Source organism: Alexandromys fortis, unplaced genomic scaffold (assembly GCF_014885135.2).
Source record: "Alexandromys fortis isolate MF-2015 unplaced genomic scaffold, M_Fortis_MF-2015_v1.1 scaffold_0, whole genome shotgun sequence".
Classification (NCBI taxonomy): domain Eukaryota; kingdom Metazoa; phylum Chordata; class Mammalia; order Rodentia; family Cricetidae; genus Alexandromys; species Alexandromys fortis.
The window spans coordinates 45,464,360-45,484,064 of record NW_026067949.1 but is presented as its reverse complement, the minus strand read 5'-3'; the positions used below and the strand labels follow the sequence as shown (position 1 = coordinate 45,484,064).

At 44.4% G+C, this 19,705-nt stretch overlaps 1 protein-coding gene across 1 annotated transcript in view; it reads right to left on the bottom strand.

Annotated features, from left to right (window-relative positions):
* Nucleotides 1-19,705, bottom strand: part of Fras1 (Fraser extracellular matrix complex subunit 1) — a 398,956-nt gene that overhangs the window by 210,411 nt on the left and 168,840 nt on the right. Inside the window, exons 5-11 of the mRNA XM_050150115.1 lie at nucleotides 19,343-19,502; nucleotides 17,059-17,192; nucleotides 9,982-10,065; nucleotides 8,187-8,288; nucleotides 7,701-7,892; nucleotides 3,303-3,392; nucleotides 830-865 (exon numbers count right to left, since the gene is read on the bottom strand). Coding sequence (XP_050006072.1) covers nucleotides 830-865; nucleotides 3,303-3,392; nucleotides 7,701-7,892; nucleotides 8,187-8,288; nucleotides 9,982-10,065; nucleotides 17,059-17,192; nucleotides 19,343-19,502 — 798 coding nt within the window. The remainder of the gene's footprint in view (nucleotides 1-829; nucleotides 866-3,302; nucleotides 3,393-7,700; nucleotides 7,893-8,186; nucleotides 8,289-9,981; nucleotides 10,066-17,058; nucleotides 17,193-19,342; nucleotides 19,503-19,705) is intronic.

Genomic DNA, 19,705 nt, shown 5'->3' with positions numbered 1-19,705 from the left:
TGAACCAGGAGATCTCTCTACTTAAAATATCCCTTCTGGCCAAGCAAATTATGGTGATATGCACGAATAGACAGACAGAGAATCTATTCTTAGGCTAGAAGTGATTCCCTTGACAATCCACTGACCCTGGAAATCGGAATGAGACCAAGGCCCCTTCGCAGGCTGCCCTGCATTGATCGGAGAGGAAAGATGAGAAAATAGGAGAGTAGATTGTAAAATAAAAGTCTTGATAAAATGCTTGCTGAGCTAACTAAGCTATCGCTAGCCATGAACTTGATGGTATCTATCAAAGCGAAAGGAAAAATGTCAGACAACTGAAGCGCACAGTCATTAGAAGAAAGCGGTCATATTCGGCTTGGGTTCACAGACACTTATCCACTAACAATGAAGATGAGAAGCTTGCTGGCAGGTATAAACATGCACTTTGCCTTTAAGAGAAGACCCACAGCACTGTGGAGCTAACAAACGAGAGATCCCTTCACCATCTCAAGAAGCTCTTCTTTCAAGATGGGACCATTCACAGAGTTCCCTCAGAGAAGAATCTGTCTAGTCTCGGCTGGAAAAATCGCCAGAAGAAGGGAAAGGATTGTGTGTAGGTGCCTGTGGTTAGTGAAATGTAATTATCAATTATAGACAAATAAGCAAAAGAGCCAAACTTAGTGTATAGAAATCTCGGTTTTTGTTAACCCCGTTAGTTTCCAACCATAGTACGATCAAACGTAGCTAGGGAAAATGCTAAGACACCAAGTCCCCCATGGTAAATTCATGCAAGTCCTTACTTAAAACAATTCTGTAAGGATTTGTGCATGAATTAAAAATCCATACTTACTGGAATATGCTTAACTTCACTTGCATTTGAAGACATCTAGAAAGAAAGAGAAATGTATTTATAATCCCATTAGAAACATCATTAGGACAATTTTTCCATTAGGAGCCATCCATTGCCACCAAGCGGCATGCAACTTTATTCATTTTATATGAACAGAAATAAAATCTGTCTACATAGAGAGCTTGGAAAGCATCCCAGCTGGGGTGAGGACAATATGCTGACATATTGGCTGTTCTTATTCATTTGAACATCAGCACACAGGTTCAATTCCCCTCTGCATACAGGTTCTTCAAGGTGAAGAACTCTAAACCTGTAAGTGGAACGCTTGAATGTTTATGGTACCAGGACTACTATGGAGATTCATTTTTATTTCTAACACATAGTTTTCTTTAGTTCCATTGGTTTAAATTACTTCCAAAAATGAATTTGATAGACTGATATTATGAAAAGAAACACAAATTCAACATTTATAGAGAAGCATTAAGTTCCTAAATTCTTAGAATAAGGATAAATAAATATCCCCATGAGACAAGTGATGACAGCATTCTAAAATTATCAGTGTTTTCAACTAAAGATTAGCAGCCGGCTGCTCTCAGTGCTTTGCACCTATGTCTGAATAGGCCAGCAGGGGAGTGTCATTTTTATCCTCACTATATAAGGAGGGTACATATTCTGCTAAGGATCAGTGTGTGGCATAGGAGGCATCTTACAGCCTGCCTTGCTGACCTTACACTGTTACCTCTGAGACTATACAGAAGCATTGGCACATTGACGGATGCAACTGAGAGCTGTCAGTTTACCAGCTGGAGCAATGACTCCCAATTCTTTCCAGCCTACTCTGATTGGCCAGTGAGACCACTGTGTTGATGATCAAAGGATATATGTTTAAAAACACAACAAATCTGTCAACATCCCAAAAGCCATATGAAAAATATGAGCCTTAAAACCAGGGCAGGGCTGGAGAGACGACTCAGATGGTAAAGTGTTTCCCACATAAGCATGAGGCCTTGAGTTTGAACCCCAGCACCCACTTAAAGAAGCTGAGTGAATCACATGCTTGCAATCCTAGCACTTTGTAGACAGAGACAAGCAGATTCCTGGAGCTCATTGGCCAGCCAGCCTAGCCTACTTGGTGAACTCCAGATGGTGAGAAACCCAAGGTGCGTGTCATCTGAGAAACGACACCCGAAACAACACCCGAGACTGACTTCTGGTCCCACATGTCTGTGCATGCACGTGTGAATGTAAGGCAAATTGAAAAGGATCAAGGTAATCTCTTTCTTTGCCAAAGAAATAAATCTTTAGCAAGCGGAGTTTCACCCCACATTCAATCCATCAAAATCCTGCCATGTTTTTTACTTTTAGTGTACACTTGGGGAGTGTTGGTGTGTGTGTGTGTGTGTGTGTGTGTGTGTGTGTGTGTGTACAGCACGGTGTTCATATGCAGGTCTGTGGACAACTTTGGGCATTAGTCCAGGAACCTAACTCAGGTTGTCAGGCTTACACACCAAACCCGTTTTACCCACCGAACCATCTTGCTTTCTCCAAATGCTGCCATTTCTATCTGAAAAGTGAATTTAGGGACTGGCCATTATTTAGTACATCCTTAAACCAAGCCACTGGCAACCTTCATTGAGAGCAGTTGTTCTCAACCTTCCTAACGCTGTGACCCTTTAATGCAGTTCCTCATGTTGTCCTGACCCCAATCACAAATTATTTTGTTGCTAATTCATGACTGTAATTTTGCAAGTGTATCATTTCACTGTTATGAATCATAATGTAAGTCCCGGATATCCAGGATTTCTGATAAGGTACTGCTATGTAAGGGATCATGACCCACAGGTTGAGAACTGCTGATCTGGGCAACTAAAAACATCTCCCAACACTGGCAGGCTGATCCTTTCCAAGTTAGAGCATGACTGCAGGGCTCCAAGCTCTCAGGCACCTCCCAGCTGTCTTGACTTGAGCCTTCTAGACTCCTACTAGCCCTCATCTCTTAGCTCCTCTCCCATGTCCTTTCTTCCGGACCTAACCAGTCCTGCAATTTCCTAACATGCCAAACAGGCACCTGCCTCTGTGCCTTTGCATTTGTGGTATCTCCTGCTGGTCTGTCCTCCAGACAGTCATGTGACTCTCACCTCCACCCCACCCTGATTAGATTTCTTGGCACAAAAAGACTTTCCCACTCATCTTAGGGAGAAGAAACCATCGTTTACCACAGCTCAGCACCCCACTACTTTGTGTGTGTGTGCACGCGTGCGCGTGTCTGTCTGTCTGCATGTCTATTTTCTTATACTAGAAAGTCCCTTCCACTATGAGAAAAGACGCCATCTGCTGCTTTCAGTCCTCTATCCCCAATGCCTAGCACATTCTTTGTGTATATATAATAGTTTACTGAATATAAAGATCTTCTTATTAAGTTAATCTTGATCTATTAATTTTAATAGTCTTCTGTTATTAACCCGATACTCACAATTTCTGCCTTCTGTTCGTAAACACAATAACCCTTCCTTGAAATGCATTCTGGGCAGCACTTTCCCTCTAAGTGAACTAATTCTTCACCCTGTAGGAATAAGAGTTTCAGCGGTACACATCAAATTAACATCTCCAGGTAGCAGGGCTAAATTGAGAAGCAGCTGGGTTCCTGACTGGAATGAGAAACTCCACATACTCCCGGCTTCAGCCCACCGCTTACTTGGGTGTGCTCCCCACCACAACCCCATGGCCTCCCACACCCTACACCCAGCCCAGTTAGCTTCCGCTGGGACAGCTCCTCGCATCCCAGGGCACTCTCCAAGGGCTTGTTCTCCCTCGTTCTGATGATATGGGCATGTGTTCTGTTCTCCCACGCCATAACTACTGACCTACCCATGAGCAGGAGCTCGCGTGAGTAAGAAGAGCAGTCAAGGCAACGTCATAGCCCAGCAAAGATGAGTGGCAGGAGGAGCCCGCTATCTCGGATCTATACAGTGAGAACTCCCAACCTTAGTGTCAACAGCAGCATGCAAATCAAGCCAGTATTTGAATACCAAATCAGATGGGCCCTTTTATGCACAGATGCAGGCTCAGGCATAAATTAAGTAGCAGAAGAGGAAGTTTTATTCATCATTCTGAAATTCTTGGTGTTAGCCCACTTACAGCTAATTTTCTTTTTAATTATAGGAGGAGAAAGGGAAATGCCACATTCCGAAGATGGATGTTTGCTTACAGGATCTTCCCACTTTAATAATTTCAACTTATTTTTATTACCAAATAATGAATGCTTGATGCTTTAAAGAAATCTAAATAATTCTCCGTTCTGTAGATTAGAAAGTGTAAATTGCACTGCAACCCCACGTTCCAGGGAACAGGCTACTAAATCACAAATTTCGTTTGAAATTTTGTCTATGTAAACAGTGACACCTAACACTGGAAGGCTGCAGTGTTCGTCAAAGCAGTGTCGACTCTTTAGTTCTGAAGACTCATTTAGTTTCTGTTGAATGATACTGTTTCTTTAAATATTTAATATTGAGCTTGGGGGCTCTATATTATATTTCAAAGTATAGAAACCATATTAAATAGAAACATCACTGTAAAACAAAATACTCTTATTAAACAAGGATGGTTTATGTTTAAAAGGCTCTGCTAAAGAAAAACACAATGTAAAAGCATTAGTTGTCCTTGGGTTGCAGCATTAAGAATGGATTTTTAGGCTCTCTGCTAGAATCTGCAAGGTCTTCTCGAAGGAATATAAGTTTCCTTTTTAATGAAGGTAAACATAAATTTCTAAAACAAACACAAAACCGTAAGAATGGTTGTAACATTTTACAATTCCTAGAAGTTATTGGAAAAAGAAGGGAGCTGTTTGGATGGCTGTCCATCAAAATTCACACTCGTCAGAGGCCACCAGAGCAGCGGGTGCCATAGGGATTGGGCATATTTACATATAAATTGTTTTCCAGAAACACAAAGAATCAGCTGCAGTGATGGCATCTTGGAGAATCAGATTGAAATTTACTTTCAAAGCATATAAGAGGGTTTATATGCGTGTAATCTAAGTTGCTTAAAACAATATTTTGAAGCAAGACAGAGTATGTACTTCTATTAAAAAGAAAAGGCATGGCAGAGCTTGGGAGCTCCCACAGCCCATAGAGAGAAGAAGGCAGCCTTCCTGAGCCTTTGCACAGAACAGTAAATACCAAGAAGTCCCGCTCGTAGGGAACAAGGATTCAGATTGGGTGACATAGGAGGGTCTAAACAGATTTACTATTTATAGAAGCCCGCTGTCCCCAAACACTTCAGCTCACTGCTGTGAGGAACCTGCCAACTAGCGCTTGACTTCTGCTTTGAACAGGACTGAATTGTGAAACAAACTCATTCACTTCATTTGTAAGTGGACTCTCAATATCAAATCTGTTAGACCTCCTCCACTGGCTATCTATGCCCAATGGATGGACGACCCTGGAAGTCAATCTACCGCCTATTAGACCAGGATGGCCTCCAGTGGGAGGGAAGGAAAGCCTCCCCCACCCCGACCTGCTTACACTGGCCTTCCCTCTTCAGTGTGTTGGGCTACAAGCCCATTCCTCCCCATACAGCATCTTTCACCTGTATACCATAGGTCCTTTTAAGAAGAAATAATGTGATCTCTTCATCTGAATATATGTTCAAAGACACTATAATATCTGGAAATACGAAATCAATCATACCGTGCTAGTCTACCACTGATCAATTTACGTTTCAGTGTCTAGGGACTTTACTGAATAACACCAGAGACAAAGAACGTGCCATTTCCTCCTTTTCACACAAGGACAAACTGCACGTTGATTTCAAGGCGACTCAGAGCATTGCTGCGAACAGATCTGGTAATAAGCAACAGTAGGGAGCTTTGTGATTGTCACCAGTAGAAAGTGACGTCTCTGCAGCTTCGTGAAGATGTGTGACTAGCATCCAATGCACCTTGGTCTCCAGGATTAGAAGTCAAATGACCTTGATATATCTGAGAGGGGAGCAGAGCGCGGGGCGGGACTGAAGAAAGTACCAGCAGTGCAGGCCCCCTCACAGGCATTTCCCTCAGGAGCTCAGAAGGCATTCAATTCCTATTTCCATAATCCTCGGTGCTCCTGCAGACCTCCGTGTAGAATCACTTCTGTTTATGTGTCTGGCTTCCCACAAATCCCAGGGACTCTCAAGGTCATGGTATGCCTTTTTCATCTTTTTATCACCAGTGATACAAGCAAGCAGAAATTAAGAAGCTATTAGGATAACCAGGCCTTAACGAGACCATTAACCAAAGCTAATTTCAGAATTATGGTGTCTGAAAAAGGTCTGGGAGTATTTTTCTTCCTCCTACGATTCTATTTTGGTTAAAATTTCACTACTGGCACTGTTTCCAGCTTAGAATATACTAATGTACACAAAGTGGGGTACATGGACCCTCTGGAAGAGACTAAAGACTGGAGAAATGGGCTGCAGGCTTCAAGTCCTCAGTCCTGAGGCCACGGCCAACAGAAGATGAGAGAATGACTGGAGAAGCCAGGCACCCTCAACCCTAACAGCCACTCCTCGTTTCCCTTAAAGGCCCAAGGAAAGCCTAGCTTACGTCAGCACAATAAGGTGTCACCCTACCCCAACTGGGCCAGCAGACACACAGACGGGTGCTACCAGAGGAGAAGTGAGCTATGCTCCTGTCTGTGAGGAGGTCTAACACGCGGTGTCTGAGAAACCCAGCCTACCAGGGCCACCTCTCTACATTTTTAAAAAACCCTGGAATAGTCAACAAACTAAACCTTGAAGAATAACCCAGCATCCTCAGATGCAGAGGGAAGATGGCAGAGGAGGGAGAAGGCCCTCGTTGAGACTCTTCTCAAGTCTTTCCAACCATTCAGACTCCCCTCACATCAGGGAAAAAAAAATGAAAAGGTGTGTGGGGGTGAATACATCTACGAGAAGGCGAGGCCCTTTCTGCCCAAGTATGCTTCAGCTTGGCCAAGATCTAGTTTCAGGAGGCAAAGTCAGAAACAAGCTGTAAATGACAGCCTTGTTAGGAAGCTTGCTCCTCTGTAGACCCAGTGCTGGGAGGAGCTGAGAAGTGGAGGAGAGGAACCAGAGGGGAAAATGCCTTCACTGACAGCTATGCTTCAGATCTCTGTAAAGGCCTCAAGTTCACAACCCTGAGGGAAACTGGAGGGGCGGATGGGAGCGGCAAGAGGAGGAGGGAACTTTAAAAGCATCTTCTTTTTTAAAGTCATGGGTCAAAATTGAGTTCAAAGGGAGGGGGGGATGTAATTTCCCTAAAATATACATCTGAAGTCAAGAAAGAGGTCGCTATGTGAGAAATGGCTAGAAATTCTGTGGATAGCAGAAGTCAACAGGGGTCAGCAGAGTTCATTGTTTATGAGCCCCCCCCCCTTGCTCCTTCCTTAAGAGAGAGAGGGGGGGGGAAGGGAGGGAGGGAGGATGGAAGAAAAAACATTTAATTTTATTTCCCAGTCCACAGGAGGGCTCACGGGTGTTTTCTACTAAATGCAGCTTGCAGAAAGAGCCCTGCTGGGGGCACACCTGCAGACCAAACACGGCAGTCCGCTAGTGATGAGGTCCAGCTGCACCGAATGACAGGCTAATGTCCCACATCATGTCCTTCCCTTTACGCCTCTGGCTCCGCTCTTCTAATCTGACCAGATGCACCGATAGACAAAAGCTCCAGGGACTGCTCCAAGCTGGTCGGAACCGTCAGTGACATTCACTCCCTCCCCAGCATCTCTGTGCTACAAGGCCCCTAGAAGTGTGAGCCATCAGCCTGGCATCCCCTCTGCTGCCAGGGAAGAAGGAACACCCACCATCTGCTGGAAGGAGCTGCCACCGCACAAATGGAAATGCTGTCACATCTTACCAGGCCACAGGCCACTTTGGCACACTCTCCCATCTGGCAGGTCACTTGGCCCTGGTCACACACGCAGAACTCACAGGCCGAGCCTTTCCACATTTCATCCGGGTACCGCAGGATCCCACCGGCCAAGCAGCTTCTGGCAGGAGACACACATTCTTCACAGCAGTGCCCATGAGGCCGGGCTCTGCTTTGACCCTGGAGAGACAGAAAACAGTGAGGGAAGGGACAGTCCCTCAGGGACAATGGAGTCATCGGGTGGGAGAGAGACACAGAACACTGGCCTTGTGTAACACAACCCCTGCTGGCCCGGGGGGAAAGCATTCTCCACCTCAGCTCTCCTGTCGGGAGGCAGGCCCTTTATATCTTTGTATAATGTTCCACATTCTTTAAGGCTTTTGATTCTATCAAAGGACACAGTACACTAAGAAATGCCTTTCTAAAATGGTCCAGAATCAAGCTTAGAAGACCAAGCCACACACTTTCAAATACCTTTTCGCATTTCAGCGGAGGGCAGGCCTGTTTGTGACACCTGACCTCTCCCCGGTCACACACGCACAGGGTGCAGGCGTCTTCTTTCCACTGTTCACCATGCTGAGAAAGGAAAAGGGAGGACTGCACGTCAAAGGCCACATGCGTCCAACAGAAGCTCGACATACTTTTACATTACATTTTTTTAATGTAGTCACACATAATGTATTCCTGAGATTACTTAGGTAGAAGTGGCCCGTAAGAGAAAAGTCAATAACTATTCAAATAAATTTGCATTTGGATTACATGGATATAATCTGCTGAGGGTCACTTTATCCAGCACTTAGAGGACTTAGGAAGACCCTATTGGTCAGTTCCTTATCCCTTAGGTCTTCCTTGCCGGGAATCTCTGATAAAAGCTTATTTTCTCAGCTTCCCTTGCAGCTAGGGTATAAGAGTCCTAGATTTGCTCAAATATTAAAGGTCAAAAAAATTATTCTGCTAACAAATTATTTCTTTCACCAAGCAGTAGCAATGCATGTGAGAGCACTGACTTCCTGGCAATAAAAGGTCATCCAGGGGACAACAAGGAGACATGATTAGGGCAAATATTCACATGGGGACAACACAGAGACCTGAACTGATCGACCCTGAAGATCCCTCCCTATTTAGTTACTTTGGCTGGGGCATTTCTGAGATTTGCAACCAAACATATCAAACCGTTTCAAAACTCCTCTCTCAAAGAAAATTAACCTCGCACAAACCTGCCCAATGAAAATACCCAATGAGACCACTGTGCCAAACAGTATACACACAGAGAGTTCCCCACTGCTGGAGAGAAGGCTTGGTGACTCAAAGCACTGGCTGCTTTTGCAGAGGACCGCAGTTGGGTTCCCAGCACCCACACAGTGGATCACAACTACCTGTAACTCTAGTTACAGGGATGCAATTTTCTCTTCAGTACTTCAAAACTTGAGGTATGCACATGGTGCACATCCGAGAGAACACACACGGGAACACATACACACACGCACACACACTAAAACAAACCTTAGTTTGAACACCCTTTTCCAACTAGTTATTTCATTCCGATCTCAAGAGAAGCATCTAGAATTAGTGGGACTCTCATTGCAGATTCCCCTTATTGCCACAATCCCAGTTTCTATTTCCTTTCCTTAGAGCACGGAACAAGCAAGAAAATAAGCGGACTTTGTTTTGCTTCCGTGTTCTGCTTCAGAACAATGTGACTCTGGTTCACCTGAGCACTCCGAAGACAGAACATTTATTCATTCCCTCGATTTGCTGGCTACTACAGGTTACTACAGGTTAGGCCTGGTTGTCTAGACTGTTTCAATGGCAACACTCAACTTCCAGTTTTCTCAACCTTTAATCTCTCATCGGACCGACCTGTCTACTCTGCCATCCCCATGTTTCTTCCTATATGGGCATAGGTGTCATTGGGTATCAGTGTATAAAATCCAACCAAAGAGACAAACATCTCCCGAGGCTGGAAACAGCATAAACGGTTGGCGACAAAAGATACCCCCCCTCTTCTCTTCAACATGCGTGTGAACAGTAAGCTTTCCCAAGGTTCACGAACTGGATTCTGCTTGTCAGCACATTCTTTCATATTTATAATCCTTTTCAGCTTAATTTTTTTCATAAGGGCCATTTTCATAAAAGCCATTTATGTACTGAGTAACTAATCCTGGCAGTGAGTCAGAGAGGAGGGTTGGGAGGTTCTGTGGTTGGAAGGCATGGGGCACAAGTGTGAGAACATATGTCAACACACCCGTGCGGGGCCCACGCAGGTTACCTCGTACACTTGGCCAGCTGCAGAACAGGATCGTGCTGAGCACTGAGGACAGCATTTTCCAGGGACTCGGACGACGATTTCATCCTTGACACCCGACGAGGGACAAGCCACCAAAAGAAAGGATTAATGAAATTTACATCCATAGGAAAAATCTACTTCCCAGCCGTCTCAGCCACATGTGCAGACACATGGGACAGCAGTTCCTGTCACCCAGCATCCATCTGTAACCCAGGGCTCCAGCAGGCATGAGTCTTTCAAGGTCAGTCGGAACCTTAGGAAGAGTGTGTGCGCATGCCCCACCTTTTACTAACACCCATCAAAGCACAAATGGCTATAAAAATCAAACAATATTAGTCTTCACCAGGCATATCCCAACTCCTGTATGAGGTAGATGGTCTTATTCCAGCCTGAAGTGAGAACGCTAACAGTAGACAAGCTGTATAAGATTATATGGCTGACTACTCATGGTAAATGGTTGAAACAAAACTCCAAAGCCCCGACCACATTAAGAATATCTACACTCCTGACTCGCATCTAAACCCAAAGGCAAAGGCAGCCCTTTTCTTAATCAGCTGTCTTACTATCCTTCTTCACCTTGATACTAATCCATATTTTTATCTAGGTGCATTGGGATGAACCCATAAGTTTACGCAGGTGTGTTGGGGATGTCCTTAACACAAGCAAGAGTCAATCACCCTTTAAAAAAATCTTAGAATAGACAGTGTAGAGAAATGTGACGGAGATCCTGTGCTGAAGAACCATCCCCAGTGCCCTTTCTCTCCATCTTCATCTCTACGATAACCACTACCCCAGAAGAGTCAGGTACTTATCCCTGTTGTCACAGCAACTGCATCCTCTTAACTGACACAGAGTCAGCTTCCTACTGATCCCCACAGCCTTCTTTAATACAGGAGAGAGGATCGATTAAAAGGGGAAGAAGGATGAGAACAACCTAAGTTGTCAAGACTAAAAAGTGATACACGCTACACAAAAGAGAGACCCTTCCAGAACAGTGCCTCCACTTTGTCTTACAAGGAGAAAGTATAGAAGGCTTTACTACCGTAGTTACTTTGGTACTCCTTCTGGAAGAACAAGACCAGCATAGCTAAGACAGAAGGGACAGGGGTCCTATGATGTCAGCTTCTCATTGAAAGTTCCAGGAATACACCTCCACAATCAGTTAACACAGTTACCCGTTGCGATTCAAGTTTCCGCGTCACTACTTGATAGGTCTATTGCAAATGCTTTAACCTCTGGGATTAAAACAGCATCTCTTTTCTCTGTGGAGATATCTTATTAGTCTATACGTAAAATGTTATGATCATGGCTGGCCAACAGAATGCGTGAAAATGGGATAGGCAACGAGAAAACTGGGCACGTCTTGATTTCAGAGTTCTTCGAGGAAATTTTTGGCTGATGAAATAAAGTAGTGGATACATTGAGTCACACGATCCAGTAACTTCGCTGCAGTGAAGAAATGTACTAAGCCTTGCTCATTGTCTGTCCTAAGCAGACTCAATGTTAAGTCTTTTTAAAATGTTTATTTTATTGTTCATGCATATGTGTCTACGTATGTGTGCATATGTGTGTGTGGTTATCCACAGAGGCCAGCATTAGGCTTCTGATCCTCTGGAGATAGAGGTGCTGAGACCCAAACTCAGATCCTTTGCTTTTAGAAAACAGGAAGTGCTCTAACCACTGAACCACCTCCCCAATCCCTGGGTCAGTCTTTCTTAAAACACGGGACAAATATAACCACTACAAAGACTTGAACATATATTTTTCTGGCTTTCAGATACTCTTTTCAAATACAGGGCTGAACTTGGACCAGTAAATTATGGACTGTAAACCATGTCCATCTTACCACCTATTTTTATAAATAAAGCTTTATTGGATTATCACCACGCACCCACATACCTATATGTTATCCATCATCTTTATGCTACAATGGCAGAGCTTGAACAGTTATTTTAACTGTATTGCACACAAAGCTGAAAACTACTCAATCCTGCCCTTTGTAGAAAGATATATACCCTGGATAATATGATATCCTCCATAACTGCAAAGATTCAGTACTATAAAATATGGTGAATGTGATTACATTTGGGAAGGCAGAGTAACCAGGAAGGCTATATCGAATTATGGCTGCCCCTAAATAAAGACTCGTATGATAATGAAGTTTACAGTGCACCATGGGAGAGTCTTGACAAAACACTTTTCTATCAGAGTACACTGGAGGATACCAGAGAGATGTCACCACAAATAAAGTAGAACTGACAGTCATCTTCCCGTCGTTGCTAGGAAGTCCACCAACTGTAAGACGCTGTGTGGCCTTCTCTTGCTGTTTAGGAAGGAGCACAAATAAGAGCCATCACACTTCTCCCCAAAGCCAGCCCTCCCGGAACAGGACTCAGTCCTCACCGACTGCCAAACGAGGCAGGCAGAGTGCCAGGCACAGGCTCTCAGCCCTTCATATCTTTCTACATCTAGTCAGAGCCCATAATATCAACAACACGACATAATAGGAATGGGTGTCAAGGGGTCACAGAAAGTGATTAAGAACCTGGGTGGCTAAATGTCAAAGGAACGGAAAAGGCCCCGGGGACGGTAGTGCACACCGGCAGTGCACACCGGAGATGGCGGTTTGCTTCTTATGTTCAGAAGGTGAGCAGATCAGGCAGCAGAAATGGGAGAGATCTTATCTCACTCAGCACTTGCAGCACGGCTACACCGAGTGAAAGTGGATCCCAGCCCTGAGTGCTGAGCACCTGGCCACGCATCCAAAGGACCGCGTGGAGGAAAGGCCACCATTATTGTAGCATGAGGAAGGGAATGAAGAAAGATTTCTCCTGATCAAGTATGAAAAACCAGATGTGGGGAGAAAACCCCAAAGAATGAATTATAAGAAAACGAAACATCTTCTATTGACTTTGACTTCAAGGCTGTTTATTGAGAGCTATAAAACAATCAAAGCTGAGCATGAAAATGTATTGTTTTAATTGACTCAGCAACACTCATTAAGGGGGAAAGGCCTGAAGAAGCACACTTCTACGATTTCTCTCTTCTCTTTAGGTCTTTTCTTTTCTCTCTTTCTTTTTTGATTTATTTATTTGTTATGTATACAGCCTGTGTGCATACCTGCACCCCAGAAGAGGGCACCCCATCTCATTATAGATGGTTGTGAGCCACCATGTGGTTGCTCGGAATTGAACTCAGAACCTCTGGAAGAATAGTCAGTGTTCTTAACCGCTGAGCCATCTCTCCAGCCCCCTCTTTGGGTCTTTTCTTCCACTTACTTTTTGCTTGTGCTGGGAATTGAACCTGGAACCTTGTGTATACTAAGATGACCTCTCTGACTGGAATATGCCAGCCTGTTACGGTGGGGTTTGATGAGAGTGGATGGTGGGGGTGATAGGATGGGGGGGCTGTGCAAGAAGAGACAGTGTGATCTAAAAGCAACAAACAGGACAGCAAACTAGGTCTTCGCTTCTGTTCTTCTCCCATCTCTGCATCTGCAGTTCTGGAAACAGCAGACATAAAAACAAGAAGATCTCCTCAAAGCTATAGAGAGAGACTGAGCAGCAAATGAGAAAATGACTGAGAAAGAATAGAGCAAGGAAAGATTCAGAGATATTTCTTCAGAAACAAAAATTGGAGCCAAAGTGGTTCCCTAAAACCAAACGTAAAAAAAAAAAATCAAAACACTGGAGCACTGTAAGAAAAGGCTCTATATTAAAGGCAAGAGATAAGAAAAGCTACACGGGAAGCTTCAGATTGACAACAATCATAGCGATATTGGTTATTCCACCAGCCTGTTCACCAGATGAACTTGGCATGCATCTCAGACCCCACCAGGCATCATCATCCAATTCCCCAAGCACGTGTGCTGACCTCTGATGTCTGATACATTGCTGGGTTTTGAGAAAGGCTGCCTACATCCTGGTATGGCCCACACTCATTTAGGCTCACAAGCAGGTAACCTCCTCCTGCCTCAGCAAGTAGGAACCCACCCATGTTAAAATCCAAGATACAATCTGTCTCTAAATCCTCAGTGAACTCCACTCTGTATGATCATGAATGTGTCTCCCTAGTTTGAGTGGCCCAGGGCCTTGTATCTTTGGCAGACAGCTCTCATACATGGGGAATGGGTTTTTCCAAACAGTATTTTACCAAGAAACATCCAGGAAGATGTTTGAATTACAAGGGTTTAAAACCATCCTACAAGAATACATCATTGCAACCTAGTTGTAAATTACAGACTAGAAATGAGGCACCTTACAAGAGAACTAAAGAAAAAAAAATGCCTTGGTCCTCCCTCCGGGGAGGGGTATTGAAGTAAGGGATGCCTCCCCTAAATCCTCTCCTCAAACAAAGCCCCAAACCTGAGACCAGAAGGTGGTTACGGGCGGGCACGTTGAGTAAGAACACAGTACAGGGAAAGCTTGTATGTCTTGCAACAAGGGCCAAAGCAGAGAAAAGAGAGGCCTCCGACTCCTCTGTGACACTGGAACCCAAAATCCAGTGGAAATGAGTCTTCAGCCCTCTAGGTTCAGACTCCAAACTGCCTTTGATGTGGACAGGAAGCAAGAAAATGTTTCTCAAGTGTGTGAAAGCTTGGAGGTCATACAAATAATCTCTTTGTAAAGATACCTAAAGATGAAATTCAAATGGCTTAGGTTAATCATTAGTATGAGAAATTTGTGGTATTCAAACCAAAACAACCCTGCGGGTGGGCTGAGGATGTGGCTCAGGGATGGGGCACCTGCCTCAGATACTTGAGACCCTGGCGTAGATAGATGCCCTGCAGCATAGTAACCAACTAAACATCGCCAGGATCGCGTCTCATCGGACTGCAAAGATCATTTTAGTGATGACGATAAAGGTGACAGGGCTATGGTTCAGCTGCCAGGGTATCTGGACAAAAGGGGAGAGGAGAAAGTTCCATTTGAATTCATTATTTCATCAAGGGAATACATCTTCTCCTTTTCTGTGGATAATCACCAACTTTTAGAATGTGATCATCAGCATCCCAAGAAGCATGAGTCTCCATTGTCTATCAGGACTGGGACAAATTGCCAAAGAAAGAAATCGAGCATCAGGGATTATTTTTGTTCTGTTCTCTGCCCTTCCCAAGCTTTCCTTAACTAGTGGGAAAAAATCCTGCTTAATTAAAACAAAAGCAAACAAATGAACAAGTGAACTTCATAAGTCATGGAAATCCTTCAACAAGTTAGAAACGTTCCAGAGCTCAACTATGGAGAACTATATTTTCCCCCTTACATTCGATAAACAAAAGCATCTAAGCTACGCTCGACCACACTTGACTGTTATGTTTGCACCTCTTGCTACTGTGAACTAACTATGTGCTGGGAGTGATCTTTTGAGTTAGAGACACAGAACTGCTTGAGGCACGAAGAGCTGGCTATTGTACCCGGGACAAGTTACTTACCCTCCCCCGGCCTCTGTTTTGCTGGCCACAAAATGAAGACAGTAGAAATTGCTCCTACTTCATGGGGCTGTCACAAGAATTACAAAGCCCTTGAAGTAAAGAACTGGTACACAATAAACACCTGAGAAGTGTGTTGTTGTGGTTGTTGGTGGTGGTGTTGGCAATTCTGAGGGTATAGGTGGGATTAGGTGCTATATCAACACCACCAATTCTACAGGACTCCTCTATGTCGTTGTTGGAATTAACATTTCACAGAGGTATTGAATTAGTATTAAGTGGTTCTAAGTGATCTGGGGGATGGTTGATGGATGGATGGATGGACAGACGGACAGATGGATGGAAAATGACTTAAGAATACAGAAGTGACTGGGGTCACTCATGTATCAGTTAGTCCTGAGGTATCACACAGAATGTCACCTTTTACATTGACTATATACACTGGTATAAACAATGAATGGATACTACGAATGAAGAAAGAGTACACAGTTACTCTTTTCAACATGAGAAATAGTACTTTCAATTATTCCAGTGTCTGGCCCTGGCATGCAATATATGGTCATTTTACAATTTAAAGCAGAAGATTCTCAACAGCCCCCCCCTTCCTCCTCCCTCCACGCCCTCACTATATAGGAAGAATAAACTATGACACATGTCAACATGTCCCGCCCAACATGACAGCCTTGTCCAACATGTGATCAGAAGCTGGAACAAGACTTGTTGATGAACTGAAAGCTGGGGCAAGGGCATAGAATTAGACATAATGTAGGCACGAGAATCCAGTCTTTCAATTAGATACATTTCCCTAGATTTGGCACTTAGCATTTCATGGCTAATTGCCTTTCGTCTGCCTTTAAAGCATTGCCCAATTGTCACAATATGCCACGTTATTGATTTTGTTTTATTTGACACAAAGGGCTACTGTGTAGCAACTAAATCTTGGTTTCCCCAGCTTTTCCTTGGATCAAAAAATGAACTATTTTTCCACTGGAGGCAAAACTCCTCTCAGTGTTATCTGTCAACTTTCCCGGCACGTCCTCGGGAGCCTCTGGAAGAGGAGAAAACTATAAAACACTGCCTGCACCACATATATTGACAATGGAGTCTCTCCTCTAGATTTGTGTGAACAGCCTAATGTTTTGAAAACTGGATCAGCATTAAATGAAGATGATCCCTCTGTCGTGAACACCCCCTGAGAAAACACTTTGGGAACTTGAGTCACTATCCTATAAGAATTAAATGGTGTACATCTGGATAATCATGTTCAAAGGCATGCCTAGATCTTTAAAAAAGCAAACTATACCTAAACATGGCAGAAAAGTAACAAACTTCATCTTTTTACCCAGCTTTCCAGATGTTGAGCCTTACTTTTTTTTTTAAGAACATCTGCATTTCAAGCTGGAGGCTTCCTTACGTGTAGCCCTCAGGTTCAGTTCCATCGTGTAGCAATTTGACTAAATGGCTGGTAATCAGACCTATTCGTAGCTTCTAAGAGGGGGAAAAAAACATCTTGATGGGCGCCTAACAGGATCTCAAAACAAACAAGCAAACAAACAAACAAAAAACCAACTCTTGAAACTCTTCGGCAGGCGGTTCCCTGCGAGAAGTCGGCTCTGAGAGTCCCTCCTTACCTGGTCACAAAAAAGAGGTTGACACTGAGCTGTGAAGCACTGGGTGAGGCCATTCCTGCACACGCACTTGGCACAGCGGCTCAGTCGCCACTCCTCTCTGTCCTGATATATATGGCCATCGTAGGAACAGGGTTCTGGAAGGACAAAGGCACAGGGCTAGGTCAGTACTCATGTGCTGGTCTCAAAGCTGACCGATTGAGTGCACTGGGCCCAGGGTCACTGTATGGGTCGTGGTGTTTGTGACAAAATCTCAATCATTCCATTTTATCAATAAAGACTCTGGAGCCAGATGCCGAGGTGAAAGCCGGCTAGCTCAGAGAGTAGAGGAAGCACCCAGTTGACAGTCCTCCTCTGGTCATGTTCCAGAAGCTTCCTTCTCCTACACTGTCTCAAATCAAACTCCATGTGATAAGGGATGTTCTTCTGTATGTGTGTTGCTTTCATTGGTTGATGAATGAAGTTATTTTGGCCAATGGCTTAGGAGAGTGAAGATGGGCGGGAAGTCCAAACACGGATACACCAGTCCCCTTCACCTGCTCAGGAAACTCGGTCCCAAGAGGGAGCATTTGTTCATGTGTTCTCTGTACCATGTTCTGGAGTATGCACAGGGTGCTAGGGAGGGGGTTAGCTCCTCTCACCCTTGAGTGTTCGCAGATCCATGGGAGCAGATGAAAATACAGAATTTTTACATACAGAGAGACAAAGTAGAAGTTTCCTTTACTCTTTACGCGTAAAATGTTGCGTTTTTACCCATTAAGTAACTGTTCCTGAATGAATCTCTAATCTCTAGAGGAAAAATGTCTTAAGTATGTCTTTCTCATAGAGAACCAATGAAAAATGCTCCTAAGATTTAAGAGTGAACCCCAGAAAATGAGGCATCACCATCCTGTGCCACCCCAACTCGGCTGCTTGTGTGGTTTCACATTCAGGCTTGTGTTACGTAAAGGTGCTGACGGTCCTCATACCATCTGATGGGTAAGTCCTGACACTCACAGGTAGACTTTCCACTCCCATGGGTTCCTAGACATGCCTTTAAATCTCTGGTATGGCTATCTATAACAAAGAGCTCAGAGGTAGAATAACCAGGGACTGGAAGGAAAAAAGGGATCTATATAAAGGGAAAAGACAAGAAGAGAGCATGACTCTCAGCCAATACGGAAAGAAAGAAGCATCTTAATCATTTTCTAATCGCTACATGTCAGCAGAGAGCATGACGGACTGATGATATAATTCCTGCTTACAATAAAGTCCATACAAATACCAACGAAAGTGCAACAGGACACGCGTCTCTAAAATATAATGAAACGGATACGCGGAGAAAGCATGGGTTCACAGGACAGGTCTGGAAGCATGCCCCAGCTTGCTGAGAGAAAGTGGGGTGCCTCAGTGTATAGCAGGAGTAATCTGTTCAGCGAGGTTGTAGGAAACATAATGAAGGGAGCCCCTCCCCGACTTTGTGCTTGTCTTAGAGAAAGACATTGCATCTAAGACCAGACGACAGAACCAGAAGTAGGATGGAGAACAGGTCTGGGCCTTCTGTCTATGAAGGGAGAAGGAAAAATGACCTATGCCCCATAAAGTTCAATAAAAGGAGACTATTTCTCTGCTCCTTTGAAAGAAAGTATAGAGATGCAGCTGGTCAGGGTACAATATGCTGATGTGGGATTCCCCTCTGTATGCTGTGAATTTGTTTTATTGCCATTGGTTAATAAAGAAGCTGCTTTGGCCTATGGCAGGGCAGAATATAGAAAGGCAGGAAACCCAAGCACAGATAGAAGAGGAAAGAGGATGGAGTCAGGGGGTGGCGGGGGGGGGGGGGGGNGAGATATGTGAAAGGGATGGGAAGAGCGGAGGGAGTGGGAACTTGGATTGGTATGTATAATGAAAAAAGATAGTTTGTTTTCTTTTTCAAATAAAAAATAAAAAAAAGAAATGGGTTAATTCAAGATATGAGAGCTAGCTAGAAATATGATAGAGCCATTGACCAGACAGTGCTGTGATTAATATAGTTTTTGTGAGATTAGTCAGGTCTGGGCGGCCAGGAAATAAAAGCAGAGGCTCTGTTTACAATGTGCAAATAAGAGACCCGCAGAATTCCACAGCTAAAATGAAGCCTAAAGAGCTGTGCCAATCCCATGACCAAATTCAAGGCCACACCACCTTGGCTCAAAGAGGAAGGGAATTCAGAATCTCCGAACCACGCTGAGCAAGAAAGACAAGAGAAAAAGATGGCATCTGTAACCTCAAAGACAGAGAGGGCCCCTGCCCACCAGCTGATACTCACTTCCTGCTCCCACACAGATGGGGCAGCAGCCTCCTTCGGCAAGGAATTCCAGCTCCTGCGGTCCACACGATAAGGGAGAGCACTGTTGGTGGGAGCACCTCACCTCTCCATGAGTGCAGGAGCACACAGTGCATGGGGCCGAGTTCCACTCTGTGCCGTGCTGCAAGGCAAATGGAAAAGAGAAGGTTAGCTGCAGACCCCAGACTCCTGCCAGCCAAACAGACACAGCCCTTGTACTGAGGGTGGAGCCTGGGAAAGGTGGGAAAGGACTGAACCGGCCCAGCAAGGTTGACCAGACACTGCAGTGCTCTCTACCGGAGACCAACTTAAAGATGGGTTTTCTTCGTTTTGCCGCCAAGATTT